General features: G+C 61.5%; 1 protein-coding gene across 2 annotated transcripts; it reads left to right on the top strand.

Annotated features, from left to right (window-relative positions):
* Positions 1-378: 378 nt before the first annotated feature.
* On the top strand, positions 379-19,168 carry KCNAB2 (potassium voltage-gated channel subfamily A regulatory beta subunit 2). Of its 2 annotated transcripts, XM_069034736.1 has the most exons (16): positions 379-397; positions 5,860-5,978; positions 6,351-6,392; positions 14,362-14,405; positions 14,774-14,811; positions 15,001-15,080; positions 15,557-15,601; positions 15,762-15,806; positions 15,890-15,933; positions 16,059-16,145; positions 17,296-17,381; positions 17,598-17,718; positions 17,855-17,949; positions 18,140-18,260; positions 18,341-18,429; positions 18,738-19,168. In XM_069034736.1, the coding sequence occupies exons 2-16, from the start codon at positions 5,902-5,904 to the stop codon at positions 18,825-18,827; spliced, it is 1,104 nt and encodes a 367-aa protein (XP_068890837.1). In that variant the 5' UTR covers positions 379-397; positions 5,860-5,901; the 3' UTR covers positions 18,828-19,168. The 2 variants fall into 2 exon arrangements, with proteins under 2 accessions (XP_068890837.1, XP_068890838.1); XM_069034737.1 differs by lacking the exon at positions 6,351-6,392.
* The last annotated feature ends 2,511 nt before the right edge of the window (positions 19,169-21,679 follow it).

Here is a 21,679-nt window from a genome sequence, read left to right as displayed (position 1 = left end):
GCCGCCATCCTGCCGCGCCCCATCAGCGGCGGGAAGTGGAGACAGTCCGCGGCGCGGCGATCCCGAAGCGATTCCGCACCAGCGCGGGATGCGGCAGCAGGACAGAAGCGGCGGCAGCAGAGGCGGCCTCCCCTCTCCAGCGCGGGTGGTCGCGCCCGGCTCAGCATCGGGTTACTAGGGCGATGGTGCCGCACCGGGCGGGGCGGGTCTTTGCGCGGGGCTCGGCCAGCTCCGCAGCCAATGGGAGCGGCGCGGCGCCCTCGTCATTTGCATGCGGCGCGAGAGGCGGGCGGCGCGGCCAATGGGCGGTGGGAGGGGCGGGGCGAGGCGCAGCGGGGCGGGGCCGCCCCCCACGAGGGCGCGCGGCGGAGCGGCGGGAGCGGCGGACGCGGGGCAGGTGCGGGGGCGCGGGCGGAGCGGGGCCGGGCCGGGCCGGGGCCGGGGGATTGCGGGGGCGATGGGACCGGGCAGGGCCGCGGGCAGAGCTACGGGTGAGGCCACCCCGCCGCACGCCCCTCCCGACGCTCCCTGGTGCGGAGAGCGGGGCCCTCGCTCCGCCGCCTGCTCTCGGCCCAGTGGGAGCCTGGGCTGTGCGGGGATGGGGGGAGAGGTTGGCTGTCCCTTCGTTCCCACAGCAAGGCAAGGTGAACACTGTTCGTGATGTGCCTGCGGCCTGTCACCGTACACCGGGAGCGGCAGGGCACGAGCCCCGGTGACACGGTGAGCCGCCGGCGAAGCCCCAGTGACACGGGGGTGGCAATATTGGATTTTCTCCCGAGCCGATTTGTGCACAGCGAGTCAAACGTCGCGGTTCCTTCAGTTTCCTGCCGTTCCTTAGTCCGTTCCTTAGTCCGTTCCTTGTCTCCCTTTGCCGCCGTGACCCGGGGGCTGCGGGTGGAAGGAGCCCCGAGCCCTGTGGCGGGTCGCCGCTCCCCTCGCAGCCCAGCTGCTGCCGCTGCTGCTGCCTCACCATTTCTTCTGCCACGCCGGAAGCTGGCGGGCCTCTGTCTCGCCAGCCTCCATTTTTTTGGGGCTGTTTTCTTCGTGGTGGGCATCCCCGTAGCCCCCTGCCTGTTCAGCCTGCGGCCGGCACGGGACTGCTCACGCGGGCGCCGCAGGCTCTCGTCCAGGTGAGACGTGGTCTGTGCCACTGGCAGGTGTGGGCAGGGCACCCAGCCTGCTTCCCAAAACCGCAGGTTTCTTCCCCAAGCATTGCTGGGAGCCGCGGCGCAGCACCGTGGGTGAGTGCCAGAGCAGGCTGGGCGAGATGTATCCAGTCTGTATCACATCCCCTATGCAGGCCTGTTGCATATATGCAGTGATTTTCCAGCTGGTGAGCAGAAAATGCCTCTATGCGCAGCTGCAAACGGCAGATTCAAGAGAGTTGCTGGTTTTTATTAGTTATTACTATTGTTGTTTTGATGAGGAGGGTGGCAGGGCCAGCTGTCACCTCCTGCTCATGGCCTGTGGGTCTGTGGGTCAGACGCATCACGGAGCAGGAGCAGATCGACTTGGCACTTGGCTTCCACCATCTGTGGGGGTAGCAAAGCCACTGATGGGCTGGTGCTGGGAGCGTCCCCAAATGGGACGGGGTTTATGACCTTTCCCGCCTGTTACGGGCTTTTCCTGGAGCTGCTGTGGCATGGAAAGAGGGCAGCCTGCTGGGATCACCCACCCTGGCAGTGCTGAGTGCTCCCTGTCAGCATCAGCATGGTTTGGAGCAGGCAGTGTGCTTATTGGCCCCATCACTGCCAGGACCATGCTGAAATGGCAGAGGAAGTGCCAAGATGCTGCCATGAAGCTGAACAGGACCCGGCTGAGGGAGAGGAACCAGGTTTTCCTAGTTTATAGCTGCCAGGGCACCACTGCGTGAGCAGCCTGTCCCAGACCCTGACCCCTTTTTGCTGGCTTGGCCTCTAGTTTTCCTGTTAGATCCAGCTGCACTGGTGTTGTTATCACTGTGGCATCGCGCTGCCACAGGGACCAGCCTGCTCCAGTTACCCGGGTGTCTCCAAGCCGCACGCTCCGGGGTGGGTTTTTGCCCAAGATAGCCAAAAAGCCAAAGGCGCTGAGAAGGCGTGATGAGCGCGAGCAGAGGAGGATGGGTGGCCAGTGGCAGAACGCGGCAGCCCGGGTGACCCTGGTGCTGGAGGCAGCCCCGCAGCATCACTGCCGACGCTGTATTTGATTTTTTTAGGAGAAACACACCCGGCGCGGTTTAAGGCAGCGATGATGCAGCTCTTGCCCAGGCTCCCCGTCGCCCCAGACGAGCCTCCCCCCCGCCTGAGCTGCGCAGGGGCGGCTGGTGGCAGCCGCTCGCTCGCCCACGCGCTGCCGGTGCCGGGCTGCGGCGCCGACACGGTTAAGGCACCGGCGGGATCGGGAGCCGGCTGCAGCCACCGGCGGAGCCAAACTTGCCGAGTCAGGATGTGAGAGCGGCAGGGACGGCTCTGCAGCATCCTTGGGTGCTGTCGCATCCTGGGGCGCGGAGGGCTCGGCTTCCCCCTCCGCCAGACGCCTTTTCCCGGGGACAGAGCGGGAATGGGGTAGGAACCGTCATCCGCTGCGTTTGCCGCCGGCTGTAGCAGCTGCTCTGCGCCGGCACCGGCGCCGCTTCCCGAGACCCGCGGAGCCTGCAGCCCGCCGGCAGCCGGGTTTGACTCATTTCCTTGTGCCTCCCGACCGCGCATCGCCCTCCGTCCGAGCACCGGAGACAGGTAGGTGCCGTGCTGGGTGCCGGCGGGGCCGCGGCGGTGGCTCAGCCGTGCCTGGCGGGCAGCCACGGCGAAGCAGGGACCTGGCAGTGTCACACACCGGGGACCCGCGGGCAGCCCGGTGGACCCCGTTACTTTGGCACTGGTGTACGTGACGGCAAAGCCGGAATAACCCCGGCCGACGTGCCGCGTGTGCTTTTGGGCTGTGTCATTGACTCGGGCAGCTGAGCAGCGCCGGTGCCGGCGCTTCGGCGGTCACGGGCGACCTCACGTGTCGCAGCTGAGTCCCCAGCGCCCGCCTGCCGCGTTGTCGTGATGATGGGCTGGGGAAGGCGCCGGAGCCCACCCGGGTGGTCGGAGGGGGCCGGTGGGCTGGGAGATGCTGCGCCGCAACAGAGGCTCCCGGGCCGAAGGAAGGGGCAGGGCTGCCGCTCTGCGGATCCCTGCGGCGCCGGTGCAGCCGGGGGAGGGGGGGCACGGGACCAGCACGGGGCTTGAGCGCAGAGGTGACGGCAGGAGGTGGCAGGAGGTGCCGAGGCGACAGAGCAGGGCAGCGTGAGTCATTGAGCTAAAGTCACCTTCCCCTTGGCGTGGAGGAGAGCATTTGCTGCAAACACAGTGAAAAAGGGGGGAGAAATATAGGCACAGGCACCTGGCATGGGGAGATGCTCCCTGCAACGTTACCTGCATCCCTCACCTGACTTGGGCAGGGTGCTGGGGTGCCCAGGGCAGGGGTCCCATAGCTCTCCTTGCCCCAGAGCCTCACCCTTGGAGGATCAGGCTCACCAGAAGCAGCAGTTTCGTCCCTACATTCGCATTAATTCCATGTCCAGTTCCACCCGGTCCTGCCCTGATGGCAGCATGTCTGGCAGGCTGCAGTATGTAGTACCCTCCATGCTGGCCCAGCTCCCGGGGGCTGCCCAGCCATAAACCATCCATGTCACAGCACCCACACTCCTATACCCCGTTGTGCTGCCAGGGATGGCAATGGACCTTGGTGGGAGCACAGATCATGAGGGCATCCTTCACCTGGCTCCTGGGTGCATCCTGCAGAAGAAAACACTTTTTTTCCCTCTCGGGCCATTGCTGAAACTCCCACAGTTGCAGACTCACAGCTGAGTTGTGCCATGAGGAAGCTGGAGGTGCAGGAGCAGTCTCAGGGAAGCACCAAGCTGCTGACACAGAGGGGATTGGGCTTTTGGTGGTGCCTTTGGCTCAGAGAGCTCACAGGGATGAATTGGCCCCAAAGGCTGGGACCTTTGGCTCCTCAGGGTGCAGAGCCCTGACCCGTGTGCCCGTGGTCCAGCCGTTCTTGCCAGCAAAGTCCCTCCAGCACTGCCAGAGACTTGCCAGCCACTGCCCTTGGTACCCGCAGCACTGCTGGGAGGCAGCGGGGAAGGGGCATCAGGTCCTGCTGAAAATCGCAGAGATCTGAGCTCCTGGCACCACAGCCCCCTGGGATACAGAATCGGCCAGTCCCGAGCCACGCAGGAGTCCGGCATTGTGGCCGTGCAAGCAAGGAGCTGCACGGCTGCGCTGGGACACGGGCGTCTGGCTGTGCCCCCCCGCCGGCGTCCCCCAGCCTCCCCCAGCTTTGTTAAGCCGCCGCTAACGAAGTGACGTTGAGCTGGCATGAGCGGGCAGGACAGTGCCCGGCCGGTGGCTGCTGCTGACCCGGCGGTGCTGCAGGCAGCTGCCCACTGCCAGGCGAGGCCGCGGGAGCTGCGGAGCCAACACCCGCAGCACCCGGGAGAAGCCGGGGGGTCACAAGGGCTCGGGGGCCTCAGCCGGGTCTTGGTTGTAGGGCTCGGCAGGGTCCCGCTCCGGGCTCAGGTCAGTGCTGCGGGTTCGGGAGAGAGCGGCTCCCTCCTGACTTCTCGAAAATAAACCCGGTTTTACTGAGGCTGTCTGGGCTCAGGCTCCAGCGCGACTGTGGCCAAGGGAGACGCACTCCTGCAGCGCTCAGGAGGAGGGCGATGGGGATCTGTGCCGGGGGCTGCAGCCCGGCCGGGAGCTGCGGTGGGCGGGTGGGCGGCTCCGCGGGGATGGGCTCGGCTGCCGCAGCTGCTGCCATTGGGCTGCGTGGGCTGCAGGGGCTGCGCCGGGATGCAGGCACGCCGGGCCGGGATGCCGGAGGGATGCAGGATGCGGGAGGGATGCAGGATGCTGGCACACTATGCTGGGATGCAAGAGGGATGCAGGATGCTGGTACACTATGCTGGGATGCAGGATGGGGATGCAGGATGCAAGCATGCCCTGCTGGGATGCAGGCAGGATGTGATATGCAGGCACACCGTGCCGGGATGCAGGATGCAGGCATACTGTGCCAGAATGCGGGAGGGATGCAGGATGCAGGCATGCTGTGCCAGGATGCAGGCGGGATGCATGCCAGGACATGAGCACACTGTGTAAGGCCATGCTCCTGCTGAGCCCAGGGCAGCTGGGAAGGAGCCCAGAGATCTCTAGAGTCCCCATCTCGGAAAAAGGGCAGCTGGTGACCTGCAGCGTAAAGATGGCATCTCACCGGCCTAAAGAAAGATGGGATAAATTTAAATCCCAGCCCCAGTTCTGTAGGGAAGTGTCACTGTTTTCTGTGATACTGGAAACTGCTGACAGTGTTGCAGGAGCACAGCTCCCAGGGAGTCATGCTGGCTGCCCCTGGCATGGGGACAGGGAGGGTCTCCAGGGACACCCAGGGGGGTGCCTGGGGTTGAGCCCTCCTTTCCCTCGAAGCTCCCTCACCTCTGTGCACACAGTCACATGTGGGCTGCAGGAAAAGCCAGACTGTTTTCTTCGCTTGTCCCTTTCAGAGGAACCCCCAGGGACAGCTTCAGGGTTTTCAGAATGTTTCGTTTTTCAGGACTGTGTTTCCTCACCATTTCCTGGAATCTCAGGACCCCCACAAGTTTGGAGAGAACAGCCAAGCTGGGAAGTCAGGGGAACAGGGCTGGGGAAAGATGGTTTTGGGATCAGTGGTGGGTCAGGGTGTGAGCCCAAGGGTGTGGGGCTGGCAGGGCTGTCGTGCCCACGCCGCTGCCCGTGCCACATGCCCATCCGGCTTGAGATCTTCTGCAACAGGAAGCACCGTCATGCGCGTGCCCCAAAAAAATTCATTTCTTCCTCTTTTCCTCTTCCCCTGTGGCAGGGGTGAGGCGGCGAGTGGCTCCGGGGAGCCCAGGCTGGCTCCATGTATCCCGAATCCACCACTGACTCCCCAGCGCGACTCTCGCTGCGGCAGACGGGCTCCCCAGGGATGATTTACAGGTAAGGGTGCAGGGCAGTGTTGGTGGGACTCTGTGGGGCTTCATACCCAAGCCTGTGGCAACCCAGAACCACCACACTCCCTGAAACTGCTCTGATGCTCCTGAACCACCCCGGCACACTTTGTGTAAAAGCTTCCAGCACAAAATCCCCACACAGCAGCAGCAGCGTTTGGGGTGCTGGTGCCTGTTATGGGCATAGGGAGCACTTTCAGGGTCGTGCCAGTGCCTGCTGCTCAGTGCCCAGTGTGATGTGACATGGGTGGGTGCCACTGACCCTTCCCACAGCCACTGACTCTGCCACTCAGTCCCTCTCCTCCTTTCTAATGGGGTTTGTGGGACTTTCTTTCTTCTCTCTCCCCTTTGCTGTCGGAAGCGCGAGGTACGGGAGCCCCAAGCGCCAGCTCCAGTTCTACAGGTAACCAGGCCCTTCCTTCTCCCCAAAATCCCCCTGGCAAGTGGCTGTGGCCCCTCCCCCTGCCCAGATAATGCCAGCACAGCACTGCCCTCCCTGCCCACTCTGCCAGGGATGGGCACTCTGTGTGGGATGGGCATCACAGGTGTGGCATCACCTCATCACCTGCTCGCGGATTCGGAAGCGCGGTGCGGGGACCCTGGGGTGTGGCTGGATGGGGGGGACCATCTTCATGGGCTGTCCAAGTAGCAGAGTGTGGCCACACAGCGGCAGGGGGCAGCCACTGTGGGGTGTGGGGCTCGGCTCGGCTCGGCTCAGCTTGGGGGGAGTGTCCCATGCCAATGCTGTGCCTGGAGGAGCTCCTGGCTTTTCTGAAGAGCAGCTCTGGGAAACAAGCCAGCTGCTCCCCGGCTCCTGCCATTAGAAGCAGTCTCATTAAGTGGTTCAGGAGGCAACATTTGCCCCCACCACTCTTTTACCGTCTGAAGTGAGGGCGGCGCTTTCCCCACACACTGGGCCAGCAGCTGCTCCAGTGCTCCCAGGGCCACAGCAGCCTGGTGGTGTGAGACTGGGTCTGGCCTGGCTGCTGTGGGGTGGGGGACCAGGGGCTTCCCCTCGACAGAACCGCGGCCCCCCCACTCCATCCCGCACACGACAGGAGGAGGTGAGGCCGGCCAGCACTGGGGTGGCTCAGTGGCACTGACAGTGTCCATCCCAGTGCTGCCACCGGCACTGCCGAGACCCAGCCACGGGCAAGTTTTGGCTGCCAAACTGGCCTGAACCACTGGACACATCTGGTGCAAAAGGCTCCCAAGGCCAACAGGCAGGAGCTTGTCCTTAGGCTGCCTTCAGGCAGCAGCCACCTGTGTCCACCACCCAGTTCCGTTTCGGGGCTCCTTCCCGGGGGAGGCTGCCTTTCAGTCCTGCCACAGCCCAGCTCCGACTCCACTGCCGCGGGTACCACAGGAGGGCTGTGTCTGCCGCCAGGCACCGTCTCCGCTCCCCGATGGCCCCAGTGTCCAGCTGTCCCCACCGCCCTGTGTGCTGGTGATGGGGGACCTGTCACCGCAGGGCGAGGGGCGGCGGTGCCAGCGTTGATAAAGCAGCGGCACATCCTCGGGCTTTTAGCGAGGCGCCATGAATAATTTAGCTCCCCTTCGCATGGAAGAAAATCCCCTAATAGGGCTAATGGACCGCGGCGAGAAGCCGGGCGCTGGGGGCCCGGCGCAGCCGCCAAGTGCTTTGGACGCCAAGCGCCGACACTCCCCTAATGCAAAACAACGCGGCGGCCGCGGCTCTTATACCTGCCCCGGGGCAGCCCGGCCGCCCAGAGCTGCGCGGCTGCTGAGCAGCTTCCCCGGCGCGGTGAGTCGGGGCCAGCAGCGCGGGCGGCGAGCGGGGCTGGGCATGGTGGGCGATGAGCAGGGATGGGCACTGCCATGGGGCAGCCGCTGCGGGCAGCAGGGAAGATTTTCCGTGCACGGTACCTTGGGATTTGATGGCTTAGGGTGGTTTTCTTTTGGAGTTTGGGGTTTTCCTGGCTTTAGGCAGGCTGGTGGCTGTCAACTTCCCGGCTTGGCAAGCCAGGATGGCCAGACATCTTTCCAGGCAGCTGCCCTGCCTGTCACCCACTTGTTGTGCCCCTGACGCTGCTAGCGGGGCCATTATCCTGCAGAGCCTGTGCTCTGTCCCCCATCGCTGCTCCTTCCTCGCAAAACAGCCTCTCCCGCTTGGGCATGGCACAGCTTATCCTTGGCAGCTCCTGCAGCCCTGCTGCCGCTTGTCCCAGGAGCACCGGGGTTTCTGCTTTCAAACAGCCGTGACTGCATCCGCCATCTCCGTGCTCTCTCTGCCATCCAATACTGTTCTGCCGAAAATCAGGGAAGTGTCCAGATAGGGCGGCCGGTGGGTTCCCACCCCATTCCTCAGAGCAGCCCAGATCAACCCCCCAGCTCTGCTTGCTGCAGCCGTTTCACTGCTGTAGAGCAGCAGTGCAGCCAATTCACACTTCTCCTTGCTGCTGTCAGGTGAGGGGATCCTACCAGGGAAAGGGGATCCCACTGGAAACAAGGAGATCCCACCACGTATCCGTACCCAGCAGGAGCCACTGGCACTGCCCTAATTAAAGCTACCAGCCACAGAGAAGGGCTGGTGCTGGAAGTGCCGGCTCCAGTCTCCAGCTTTGAGGTGTGGCTCTTTGAGGAAGAGGCTGGTGACCAGGATTTGGTTTGGCTTTGCCACAGCAGAGGGAAAGGTTCCCTTTCCATGTCTCCTGCTTTCCCAAAGCCTTGCTACAGAGCAGGAGCACAGAGTGGTCTCTAGCAGCACAGGATCTCAAAGGAGACCCCCAGGGTTTTGGTCATACCTGGCCAGCTGCTACTCCATATCCTCTGGGTTTCCTTCTCCTTTCCTCTAGAGGTCACACCTCAATGGCAGAGAGCACTTCACTTTTGCCTCCTGCAGCTGTCAAGGTGAGCTTCGCAGCTTGAAAGAAAAAACCACCAGTGGGAGCCTGGCTGGAGCCTGATGCCGGGGTAGATCTGTCACAGTGCATCCCCAGTGGCCACCCCGGCACCAGCACCGCAGTTTTGGCCCCAGTCCCTGCTCCTTGCAGACACTGAGAACAAGAGAAGTTGCAGAGAGAGGCACAGAAATCGATGCCAGTGCCACCACCAGTGAGGTCCCAGCCATAGAGGCAGCAAGGGCTCGGGTGTGTGGGGAGCCCACCCTGCGGCAGGCTATTCTCGGCTGCCGCACCGGCTGGGAGGTCGCTGCCGCGGTGGTGGGGAAGGTGTTGGCTGGTGGCGCACATTGCGGCAGCGTGACGCAGGCACAGCGAGCACCCAGTGCCCACAGACCCTCTGCTGATGTCCACCCTTTCCGGGGAGCCCCACGGAGACCCCTTTCCCATCCTGATTTTCCTTGCCCGCTGGCACACATTGCCAGATTCTCACCAGCAGTACTTGCGCCACTGCTCACCATGCCTCGGCCAGCTCCTGCGAACCCACTGCATCCCTCGCAGGGTTGCAAACCAGTACAGCCCAAATGGTGCCAGCTGGAAGCCAGCACAGCCGGGGCACAGGCCACACTGCTGCATCGTGGCTTGGGGCAGCTGTGGCAGGTACCACTGCAGCCTCAGACACGGACTGTGCCGCATCCCTGTCCTGCTGCTTCTCCCATTGTGCTTCAGCTCCCACACCAAGGCTTTGCTCTGCTGAAGAGACTGGCTTTGCTAGGGTCCCCACATGTCCTGGCAAGGGCGGGTGCCACCACTCCGGCATGGCAGTGCGGGCAGGGCTGTGCCCTGTGTAGCGATGGAGCCCACGTTGTGCTTTCCCAGCTCTCTCCATAGCACCACAGAGTGTTTAGCGGCGTGGCTGGCCGGCAGAGCCCACGCTCGGGTGGCAGGATGCTCTCCATGACCTACAGTGAGAGCCTGCGCAGCGTGGCCAGCCGGCACAGCCCCGAGTGGGGGCTGCCCCCAGCCCCCCGGGCGGCCGACGGGCTGGAGCTGCGGCGGCTGCGGGACGTGCGGGCGGCAGCGCGGGCGAAGACTCTGGAGGAGTTTCTGCGGATGCACGGGCTCTCGCTGGCCGACAGTACCGCCCGCGCCACTGGCATGAAGTACAGGTAAGGCAGCGCCGCGAGGGCCGAGGTGAGGGGATGACACGGGGGACGCTGCTCGGTGCTGGTTTGACACCTTGTCAGGAGAACGGCTCTCACCTACGCTCACCTCGGCTCCCCTGTGCCGCGCCGAGGCTGGGAGGAGCCGATGATGCCCTTGGCACGGCATGCTCCGGAGAGGCGGCAGCCGATCAGCGCCGTTAGCACTTTCCTACTTGGTGATCTTTGAGCTTCTCACTTGACATTCCTGTTTGCTGTTTGGGCATTTGCAGATGCAAACACCCTTTGAGCTTTAAAGATTAGGCACCTGGAGCCAACAGCCGCCAAAGGGCTGTTTCTGCCTCAGAGGTGTAAATCTTCATCTGGTGGGGATACCTCTCTGCCTGACTGGGGGGTACATCTCCGCCTGACAGGGGTTCATCTCCATTTGATGGGTGTAAATCTCCATTTGATGGGGGTACATATCCACCTGACGGGTGTGCGTCTCCTCCTGACTGAGGGGTGTGCCTCACAGAGCGGGTGCATCATTAATTTTGCATGTGGGTCCTGCTGCAGGGTGTATCAGGATTCAGCCAACGTCCTTCTCAGGCGGAGAAGGACAGCTGGAGAGGCAGCCACAGCCCCTCAGAGGGATGGGGCTGCTCTGCTCCGCACTCTCACCTGGTATTGCAGGTGGGGCAATGGGGTGCAGGGCCCAGCACCCCCAGTAGCCCAGGTCAGGCTTTGGGGGCAACAGGGCTGAGGACAGTGGCTGTTCTCCAGTGACAATGCAGGGTGCCCTTTGTCCCCCACTGCAGCGAAGCCCCCAGGAGCTGGCAGCTCTGCCGGCTCCTGCCGTGCTGCGCTGTGCCGTGCCGTGCCGCGCCGCGGGTCAGGTTCCCCTCTGCTCACAATGACCGCGGTAACATTTACATAGTGGCAAGAGCCCATCTAATATTCATGGCGACATTATTTATTCATGGGAGCAGCTGGCACAGGCACCCCAAAGGTGCTCCTTCTTTGGGCATGTCCCCGCTGCCCCCAAAATTTGCAGGGTTTCTCGTCTTCTGGGGGCTGACAACTGCTGCCAGGTCCCCCCCGCAGTGGAGCCGGCGCTGGTGCTGGCGCTGGTGCTGGCAGGATTACCAGCTAAGGAGCTTTGCGACAGAGGGAAGCGGAGGAGATTACAAGAATTTTCATTAGGTTTGGGGCAAATGTGCATTATTTCCTGCAAGCCCCGTCGCTGCATCTCGCTCCATCCTGAGGGGCACGGCAGGTGCTGGCAGCCGGCCCGTGGCCCCAGCCGCAGAAGGGTGCTGTAGTGTGGTGGCTTGTGTCCCTGCTTCGGCACGAGGTGCTGGGCTGGAGTTCACCTCACTCGACTTCGCTCGCACTGGGAAAAATATGGGGAATGTGCTGCTGGGGCTGTGGCCCCGAGGGCGACAACTCTGGCAAACAGCTGGGCTCTGCCGCGGGAGAGCCATCAGCATCGCCACCACCTGCGCTGTCGCCCAGCCGTGGGGTTGGCGATGCACACGCCTTGCTGCCAGAGGGTTTGGTTTCGGACCCGTGGGGGGGAATCCGTGCTGCTGTGCGTGGCCGGAGGGAGGCAAGAAAGGACCTCTTCACTCCGCAGCCTCGGCCCTCGCTGTGCCCCAAACCGGGGCTCGGCCAGCAGCCGCGCCCGCGGGGGGATGCTCAGCGGGGCGCAGGGGAGTCCCGCCCCGCCACGGCCACTCTGGGGGGTACCGGCAGCGGCTCTGCCCCTCCTGCCCCCACCTGCCCGCGTGCCGCTCGCTCGCTTCCTGAGCTCATCAAATATTGAGGGCAGGAGGGCTGACGGGAGCGCTCCGCGCCCGCCGCCTCGCAGCCCCCCGCCGTCACGTTGGCGGCGCGCGGGAGGAGCTCCCCGCCTCGCCCGGGGCGCCGGCTAAATTTAGGCAGCTGGCGCTGCTGCCCGCCGGAGCAGCATGCAGGTCTCCTTTGTGTGCTCCGAGCACAGCATCAAGAGCCGGAGCGCGGAGGACCGGCTGAACCGACAGAATGCCGGCAGCCCCAGCCTCGGCACCCGCGGCAAGTTCCGCGCGGTGGCCATGGTGGCCCGCAGCCTGGGGCAGCTCTCGGTGCAGAACGCCCCCTCCTCCAGCGAGTCCAGCGTCAAGCAGCCGGGGATGAAATACCGGTAGGAAACGGGCACTCCCGGGGGTTTCCCTGTTCCTCACTGCGATCGGGGCGGCGGCGGGGGACTGGGGGCCGGGGGCGCCGCACTCCCCTCATCTCCGGTTCGCGTCCGGCTCTGTCGGTTTCTCGTCGCTAAAAGTGCTGACCGTGCGCCTCCGTGCGCTTCCTCGCTGTTTGCTCCCGTCCCCTCAGGGCAGCTTTGATCCACCGCGTGTAAAATCTTCAGGATGGGGGGGAGAAGGGACCCTAAAATTCGGGGCAGGATTAGTAGTATCCTCAGTGTCTGCCAAGCCGGGCTGGCTGCCGAGCCGGGGGGGTCTGGGAGTCACGGTAGCATTAATCCGGGGTGCCATGGCATCCTTTCGGTGCTGCCGGAGACTCAGTGCCCTGCGAAGCAAATGCAGAGCTGTAAGCAGCTCTGGCTGCCCATGGTGGTTCTGGAAACGGGGCGGTGATGTGGGGCCCCCCCGTCCAGCACCCACAGGGCTCACGCACTCCATGTCCTGGCTCTGGGGCAGAGTGCTGGGGGCTTCCCCCATTGAGGCTGAGTGTGCACCCAGGTGTGGGGCTGGGGCTCCCCCAAGAAGAGCAGGGACCCCAGGACAGGGTAGGGCCCCCCCCTCAGATGAGCTTGCACGCCATGGTCCAGCTGCCAGCGGCCGTGTGCATCCACTGCAGCCCAGATGTGCCAGCATTAGGCACAAAGTGTGTCAGGCCAGCAGAGCGCTGGGGTGAGCCTGGCCATCACCCACCAGGGATGTCCAAATCAGCTGAGTCCCCTCAGCTGGACACTGGGGAGGGGGCTGGTCCAGTTCTGTCCACCTCTCGAACACCAAATCCTTGTGGTGCTGACAGCAGTACTGGGGCAAAGCACAGTGGCATCCTCAGGGCTCCGTGCTCCTGCCCCACAGTCGTGTCCTCATCCAGAGGAGGAGCATACCAGCAACACCCTCTCCCGGGCAATGGGTGATCAGCTCGGGGGTCCCCACTGGTGGCTGCTGGAGGGACGGTGGCACAGGGGGATGCTCCAAGCAAATGGATGGGGTAGGAAGGCCACAGCACAGTGTGGGGGGATGCTTGGCCTTCCTGAGGTCCGTCAGCATCTCCATTGGGCAGCCGGTCAACACACTTCTGGGCTGGGAAGCCAGGAGCAGTGATGGCCACCTGCCCAGGGGAACCCCAGCAATGCTCTTGGAATGGCCAGGATGAGGTGGATGCTGTGCACTCCCCGTATCAACCCCCCATCACAGGGCCTTGAGCCACTGCTGCCCCACAGCCATGGCCTCTCCCCACCGCGAAATGCTCTAAAGACACCGCAGGACAGGGGACCACCAGTTCCTCCAGACGTTGGGCAATAACATGGCAGCACAGAAGGATGCTGCCCTGACTCGGTGCAGCCCACGGTTGCCCGCGGCCGGGCCACAGCCGCTCTCTGCCCGGCTGCGGGTGCCCGTGTCGGCGGTGCCGGCGGTGGCGGTGCCTCTGGTTGCTATGCGACACCCGCGCGGGCGAGCTGCCGCGGCTCACCTACACTTTATTTATTTTAACGCTCATTTCTTGAGCCTTTGTCATTTTTAACAAGTAACTGGCTCTCCATCACCACAGCGAAGGCGTCTGCCAGCCTGGCCCCCTTCCCGAAAGCTGTTCTCCAGTTCCTTGTGCCGGTCAGATTTTCTGGGGTGCTCCATTTCTCCAGGATGTTGCTCCACTCCTGAGCACCCTCGCCTGGTGCAAGCCCTGTGCTTCCCTGTGCCACGATGCAGAGAACAGGCACAACTCATGCCGTGTATGGGATGCTTCAGTCCTGACCGCTGGCATGCCGGCTCCTCTTCCTCCAGTCGCATTCCCCAGTGCCAACGGCACTCTCAGGGCAGCCGGACACCCCGGCCTCATCACAGGGAGCTGCTTTAACGAGGTCACTGCTCTCCCAATAGCCCTGCCAGGCACAGCATCACTGCGCAGATGCAGGCAGTGCCACTACCAAGCTGTGGGATGCCCAGCCTGGGATGGCTCGTTAATCAGATGAGAGGGGACTCTCATTGTGGAACCATCCCGGGTGGGGATGGGGACCAGGGGCCACCACCACACCTCCCTATCCTCACACCCAGTGTGTTTGGTGGCATGCAGGATGCATGAGACAGCATTTTGGGGCTTTCTGGTGCATTTCCTAATGGTCTCTGTCTTCCAGGAACCTCGGGAAGTCTGGGCTGCGTGTGTCCTGCCTGGGTCTGGGTAAGTGCCAGGGTTTGCCACAGCCCCTCGGCATCCCCTCAGTCCCGCAGCAGCTGCCGGAACTCCCTGGCCAGGGCAGCGCTTGCTTGCCCCAGCAATGTTTGCAAAGGGAAGGAAAGGGTTTTCCTCAGCCCTGCGGCTCTTTTGAGTCACGGCCCAGAAATTGCCAAATTATTTTCTCTTTTTCTGACGCGATAGGAAGCGACTGGGCCGTGCTGGGAGCACCACAGTGCACGCGGCAGGGCCAGCTGTGGCCACCACGTGCCAGGGCTGTGCTGAGGGAGCCAGGGTGGGTGGCTAGGGGCTTGGGGTGGCAGAGCTCATTGCTCACCACGTTCACTTTGCACATATCTCTCTCTCCCCTGCAGGAACATGGGTGACTTTTGGAGGGCAGATCACAGATGAGGTAAAGCTGCACCCATTCACCCCATCCCTCCCCAGCCTTTCCCTGGTGAGCGGGGAGGGGTTGGGGCCAGCACAGCCGCAGCTGTGGCCTGGGTGCGTGCGGCGTGCCGGAGCTCACCAGAGCTCTGCGCACGCGCCCGAGCGCCGGCTCTCGGCCACCCCCTTCACCGACCCCGCTCTCTCCTCGCAGATGGCAGAGCAGCTGATGACTTTAGCTTATGACAACGGCATTAATCTCTTCGACACGGCAGAAGTCTACGCTGCTGGCAAGTAGGTACCCCGCTTTGGCAGTGCCACAGGGGTCTCACCCCACACCCTGGCTCCCACCGAACCACAGCGGCACTGGGAATCTCCCAGGTTTGCCAGCTGCAAAGCAGCTTCCAGGACGGGGCTGTGAGCACTTGCTCACAGGGCAGTCATGGTTCTGGCAGCGCCATGCTTCCCGTGGTGGCCTGTATCACACAGGTGCAGCCGTGCACCCTCCTGGCACAGTGAGCAGCAGCTGTACCCAGGGCACGCTGGCCCAGGGCATTGGCGTGTGCCCATGCATTCACTTAAAATTAGCAAGCCTGTGCACTGGGGGTAGCTCAGCTGTGGGCACTGCAGCTAAGGGGCAAACAATATCCCCACAGCCACTGCATTTGCCTCTTATTCTCCCGGGGTCTGGGGCCGTCGCTGCCGGCTGCCACCACTCCCCATGGCCGCAGCAGCCAGGTGTCAATGGCTGATGTCCCCTTCCCTTGTAGGGCCGAGGTGGTGCTGGGGAACATCATCAAGAAAAAAGGGTGGAGGTAAGCCAGACACCATCCCTGTTTGGCAAAGCCATCATCATGGTGCCAATGGACTGGGGAAAGCTGGCAGAGCAACCCTGGGCAGGAATGTTCCATCCCAGGCAGGGTGTACGGGGCTTTGCATGTGCCACCACCAGTGACTCTCTGTTTGTCCCTGCAGACGGTCCAGCCTGGTCATCACCACCAAAATCTTCTGGGGAGGAAAGTAGGTAACACCTGCCCTTCAGCAGAGCAGCTGGCACGGGTCAGGCTCTCACCCCACGCTCTCACCCACCTTTCCTTTTCCAGGGCTGAGACGGAGAGGGGCCTGTCCCGAAAACACATCATAGAAGGTAGGGGTAGGGGTGAGGGCAATCACCAGGCGCTGCTGGCCCCGGTGCCAGGCTGTACCTCACCATCTGCCTCGCTGCCAGCAGCACGGGGCCCAGCACAGCTGACAGCCCCGTCCGTGCCACAGGTCTGAAGGCGTCGCTGGAGCGGCTGCAGCTGGAGTACGTGGACGTGGTGTTCGCCAACCGGCCCGACCCCAACACGCCCATGGAAGGTGGGTGCGCGCCGCGGTGCCACGCTCCTTCCTGCTGCCTTTCATCGCGGTTGGTTTGCGCCAGGCTTGTGTTTCAAGGGCATCTTCCCTCCCGAGCAGAATCCGCTCCTCCGCCACCGCGGTCGGCCCGCGCCACAGTCACACTTCGGCCGCCCCCTGCCCGGCGCCAGGACCCTCTCGGGCCGCAGCGGGGCGGGTTGGCGGTGCGGTGGCAGGTCACTGCCCCCGTCCCAGCAGCGGTGACTCCACTTTCTCTAAATCTCTCTTTTATCACCAGGGGACCCATTTAGTTCTTCCAAGTCCAGGACTTTCATCGTAGAAGGTACTCCCTGCCCGCACTCTGCCCGTCAGCCGCTGCCTGTCCCAGCGGCGTTTCCCGGGGCAGAGTCCCCCCTCCTCTGTGATCCCCCATCCCTGTTCCTCCCTCTCAAGCAAACCCCGCCATGAGATGCAGAGGCAGCGGCAGCACAACACAGACACCCCCCGGCCCTTCAGACTGTACTGCAGTTTAAAGGACAAAAAGCAGAGAAGCTCCCACCCCCCAGGGTCCTGCCATGGGGTGCCCTTGGCACATGCCGGGGTCTCCGGCAGGGTCCCTCCTCACCGGGGCGGCTGTGAGCATGCTGGGGTGTGTGCCCTGGTGCCGGCCGGGAGAGCCTCATGCCCCTTGCCCTCCCCGCTGCCCGCCTTTGGCTGCAGGAGCACGCCTTGGCTTGGCCCCAGCCCGCATGGCTCAGGGCTGGCTCCCCCCCAAGACCCCTGAACACCTTACACAGGGTCCAGGCTTCCCTCCCTGGGTCTCTGTGTGTGGGCAATGCATCAGTCCCTCCCCTGCAGCAGTGCCAGTGCTGGTAACCCCACAGGGCATGGGGCCACTGGCAGAAGCCTCAGGCTGCTCTCCATGCTGGGAGAGCCCGGCACCGGCACGTGGCATGTCAGGTCGGCTGTGGTCCCCGGCACGTCCTGAGTGGCTGCTCCCTCCGTCCCCATCCTGCTCTTCTGAAAGCATCCCCCAGACACAACCCCGGACAGCTCCCGCCGCAGCATTGGGCAGTGGGATGCTCGCCAGCCATCAGCACGGTGCGAGCCCCCTTCTGCCAGTCAGCCCCTGCTAAACCCCACCTGCCACTCTCTCCTTCCCTCCCGGCAGAGACGGTGCGAGCCATGACCCACGTCATCAACCAGGGGATGGCCATGTACTGGGGGACCTCGCGCTGGAGCTCCATGGAGATCATGGTAGGGGCCCAGGGGACCAGGGCGGCCGCAGCAGAGCAGCCCCAGTGACGCCTCTGATGTTGATTTAATTAGACAGCAGCTGTTGGGAGCCAAGCGTGTGCAGATGCACTTAAGCCTTAATTATTTTTCGGGGCAGCCACTCAGGACTTGGCTGGGGGGCTCTGCAGGGGGCTTGGGGGGAGCGGCGGGGCGCTGAGGGTCCTGGCTCTTCTGCAGGAGGCATACTCGGTGGCCCGGCAGTTCAACCTGATTCCACCGATCTGCGAGCAGGCTGAGTACCACATGTTCCAGCGGGAAAAGGTGGAGGTGCAGCTCCCTGAGCTCTTCCACAAGATAGGTATGACAGTGGAGGTTCCTCCCCAGTCCCCCAAAGCACAGTGCTCCCCGAGCCCAGTGATGCTGAGGCCAGGCACCACAGTTCCCGGGAGAGCTGGGAGCAGCAGTGTCATCCCCCTGTTCTGCTCTGTCCCCAGGAGTTGGAGCCATGACCTGGTCCCCACTGGCCTGTGGCATTGTCTCGGGGAAGTACGATGGGGGCATCCCCCCCTACTCCCGTGCCTCGCTGAAGGTGAGCTGCACCAGGGCTGGGAAGGCACGTGGGGATGGACAGAGCTGGGGGAGCAGGGCCAGGGGCCTTGCGAAGTCCCCATGGGAACAGGAACTCCAGGAGCCACAACCCAGGGAGTTTGGGGATGCCCTGCCTGTGCAAGGTGCTGGTGCACCCTGATCCTTCCACAACACCCCTTCCTGCTCCCCAGGGATACCAGTGGCTGAAGGACAAGATCCTGAGTGAGGAGGGCCGGCGGCAGCAGGCAAAGCTGAAGGAGCTGCAGGCCATCGCTGAGCGCCTGGGCTGCACCCTGCCCCAGCTCGCCATCGGTAAGGGGATGGGGGACAGCTGAGGGGGACACCAGGGGTATCTGGGCCGTGCTCAAGCTCTGCTCTCCCTCCTGTCCCAGCCTGGTGCCTGCGCAACGAGGGTGTCAGCTCTGTCTTACTGGGGGCCTCCAACGCCGACCAGCTGATGGAGAATATTGGAGCAATACAGGTCAGTGCTCCCAGCAGGAGCAACATTTGCCCGCAGCACTCATTGCTGTGCTGCACTGTGTGGGGAAAGAGGGTTGCAAACCCAGCTCCATGACAGCTTTTGCTTGTCATGAAGGCGAGAAGCAGAGACGAGGCTTTGCTGGGCTGAGGGGGCAGGGTCGGGCCTGACTCAGGCTCTCCCTAACTGGGTCACCCAGCCGGCAGGCTGGGGCTTGTGGCACGAATGTGGCGGGGTGGAGGCGGCGAGCATCCTCCCGCACGCACCAGGGTCACAATCCCAGCTCTCAGCTTTGCCCCCGTCCCCCGCAGGTCCTTCCAAAGCTGTCGTCTTCCATCGTCCACGAGATCGATAGCATCCTGGGCAACAAACCATACAGCAAGAAGGACTACAGATCCTAAGCGCGCCCGAGCGCGCCGCCCGCCGCGCAGCCCTCGCCGCCCGTTCGCTTGCTTACGCTTTGTTGGAGCAAAGTGGAGAGTGTGGTTTGCACCGCGAGCGCCGAGAGCCAGCGCTCCCGCCCGCGCTGCCCCGGACACGGCGCCGCAGCCGCCCGGCCCGGCTCTGCGGCGCGGGGACGGCCGGCGGGAGGCGAGCCCGGGCTGCCCGGCCGCCCTGCCCGCAGCCGGAGCCGCCGCGGGGACCCGTTGCATGCGTGGCTCCTGCCCCCGCGTTGCCGGAGGCGGTGGGCGCGGGGTGCACGCGGTGCTGTACGCCCACGAGGCCGACAACACGAAGCTGTTCCCCAGCCTGCGCCCGGCCCTCGCCTCTGCCCTGCGCCGCACGGGCACCGCGGGGCTGCGGATCCCGGCGAGCGCCTGGCTCCCGGGGAAGGGGGCGGGTGGGACGGGGACAGGGAGGGAGCTGTCTGCGGGAAGAGCCTGCGGTGCCCCGGCCGAGCACGGGGCAGGGCTCTGCTGCGGGGAGGGGCCGGGCCGGGCCGGGCCGGGCCGGGGGAGTGTGTGTGGGCACGTGTGCGAGTGTGTGTGTGTGCGTGGACACGTGCAGACGCAGGGACATACAGACGCGGGGACATACAGACGCGTGCATTTGCAGACAGCAGCTGTGGAGGTGAACGCAGCCCACACGCGCCTTCAGCTGTACCTGCACAAAGCTACTGAAAGCCTCTACACATGCGCCCACACACACCCATTACAGGGGTGTGTACAGACACAAACACACACACAGTCACACGCGGACAGATAAAGATACGGATGTAGCTCTACCTCCACCTCTATCCCTGACATCAGTCTCTGAGAGATCAGTACGTATTTACATATATAGATACCTGTATGTAGATGCGTACCCACACCTCTGAAAATTACATATATAATGTATATAAACACACACATGTGGACACGTGTGTGCCTGTGTATATACAGACATACATAGCTCTATGTACTGATCCATATATGTAATATATAGATGTGTACATATCCATGTAAATATATTGCTATAGCAGCATCCATGTTTGTATGGATATATGCACACATGAAAATTACAGGTATGTACATAAATGTGTGTATATGCAGATAGATGTGTATATACAAATATGTGTGTAGATGTATCTATATCCATACCCAGCTCTATAACTATACACTCATCTCTGTACATCTATAAACACATGCCATATATACATATGGACACAGAGGTATTTGTAATTTAGTTATAGCCATAGCTACATATATATAGCTGTATGTCTAGCTATAGCTATATATATATGGATACATGTATGATAGATACAGAGAGATAGATGATACATAAAGCTATAGAGAGAACAATAGAACTATAGCTACATATCTCATCTCTTTATAGCTCTCTGTGTACTCTGTGCAGAACAAACTTTTTTGCCAATACCTATATATGTATCCATATCCACATGCATGTATACAGTTTCCTCTCTCTGTACATACATAAAAACTGTAAAGGTATGTATATATTGTAAACCCTCAGCTCTGTACAGTGTGTGTGAGCTCTGTGCACTGTATGTGAGCTCTGCACAGTGAGCTCTGCAGTGTGTGTGTGAGCTCCATGCACTGTGTGAACTCTGTGCCCTGTGTATGAGAGTTCTGTACGCTCTGCTTGTGTGAACTGTGCACTCTGGGCATGCCTATGAGCTCTGCACTGTGTGTGTTTGAGCTCTGTATTACGTGTGTGTTAGGACTGCACTGTGTGAGAGCTCTTTGCACTCTGTGAGCTCTGCACCATGTGTGTGTGAGCCCTGCTCACTGTGAGAGCTCTGTGCACTTTGTGTGTGAGCTGTGTGCACTGTGAGAGCACTGTGAGAGGTCTGTGAAGTGTGTGTGTGTGTGTGCTCTGTGCACAGTGCACGTGTTTATCTGCTCTGTAGCCAGGGCTGCAGCTACAGCCCCACCATAAATGTGTGTGTGTACAAACACGGGAGGGTCTCTCCTGACCCACTCATGACATCAGAGCTCCCCTCTGTCTATGGTTCAGAGTCTGTGTGCACACCTCCCACATCCACACCCCTACACCTTTAGGTACATGGATTTACCTGCAGCTAACCTATACAGCTTTATCTATACATGTACATCTGTCTACAGAACATCAATGTTTGTGAGCAAACAGAAACATATACACTCATATATATGTGTGAAATGACAAATACATATGTGTCTATGTGTATATACACATGTATACTATCTCTGTCTAGGACAGCTATACACCTTTACCTACATCTACCCTTATGTATAGATACATAAAAATTACAAATACATACGTGTCTGTACATATACACACAGACCAATACACCTATATAGCCACACAGAGATACAGATATGGAGATATAGAGATGTGTAGATATATAGATATATCTACACATGTATGTGTATGCATGTGCATATGTTCAAATTACAAATACACATTTATGTGTATTTGTACATACACAGATACAAGGATGTGTATATACACCTCTGTAAATATGTATCTACACACCCATACCACATATAGATCTTTATCTACCCAGAGCTGTAGTGTTATCTACCCAGAGCTGTGTCTACATACACACAGGTATGTGTGTACATAAATACACATGTATTAAAACCACAAATACATGATACAGACATGTATAATATACAGGTGTGTATGCAGATACACACCCACATAGCAGTACCTAAATAAATCAATATTTATAGCCGTGTATGCTCACATAAAGATTTATATGCACACATATAGATCTAAAACTTACAGTTCTGTGTATATCTACACGTGTGTGTACACAGATCTACACATG

This window comes from Aphelocoma coerulescens, chromosome 21 (assembly GCF_041296385.1).
Source record: "Aphelocoma coerulescens isolate FSJ_1873_10779 chromosome 21, UR_Acoe_1.0, whole genome shotgun sequence".
Taxonomy (NCBI): domain Eukaryota; kingdom Metazoa; phylum Chordata; class Aves; order Passeriformes; family Corvidae; genus Aphelocoma; species Aphelocoma coerulescens.
This window is presented reverse-complemented; position numbering and strand designations above follow the sequence as displayed.

Coding starts and splice junctions, on each gene's coding strand:
- KCNAB2 (XM_069034736.1), top strand. CDS start 5,902: ATGTATCCCGAATCCACCACTGACTCCCCAGCGCGACTCTCGCTGCGG. Junction 14,812..15,000: donor GAGGGCAGATCACAGATGAG/GTAAAGCTGCAC, acceptor CTCTCCTCGCAG/ATGGCAGAGCAGCTGATGAC. Junction 17,719..17,854: donor TGAGCTCTTCCACAAGATAG/GTATGACAGTGG, acceptor CTCTGTCCCCAG/GAGTTGGAGCCATGACCTGG.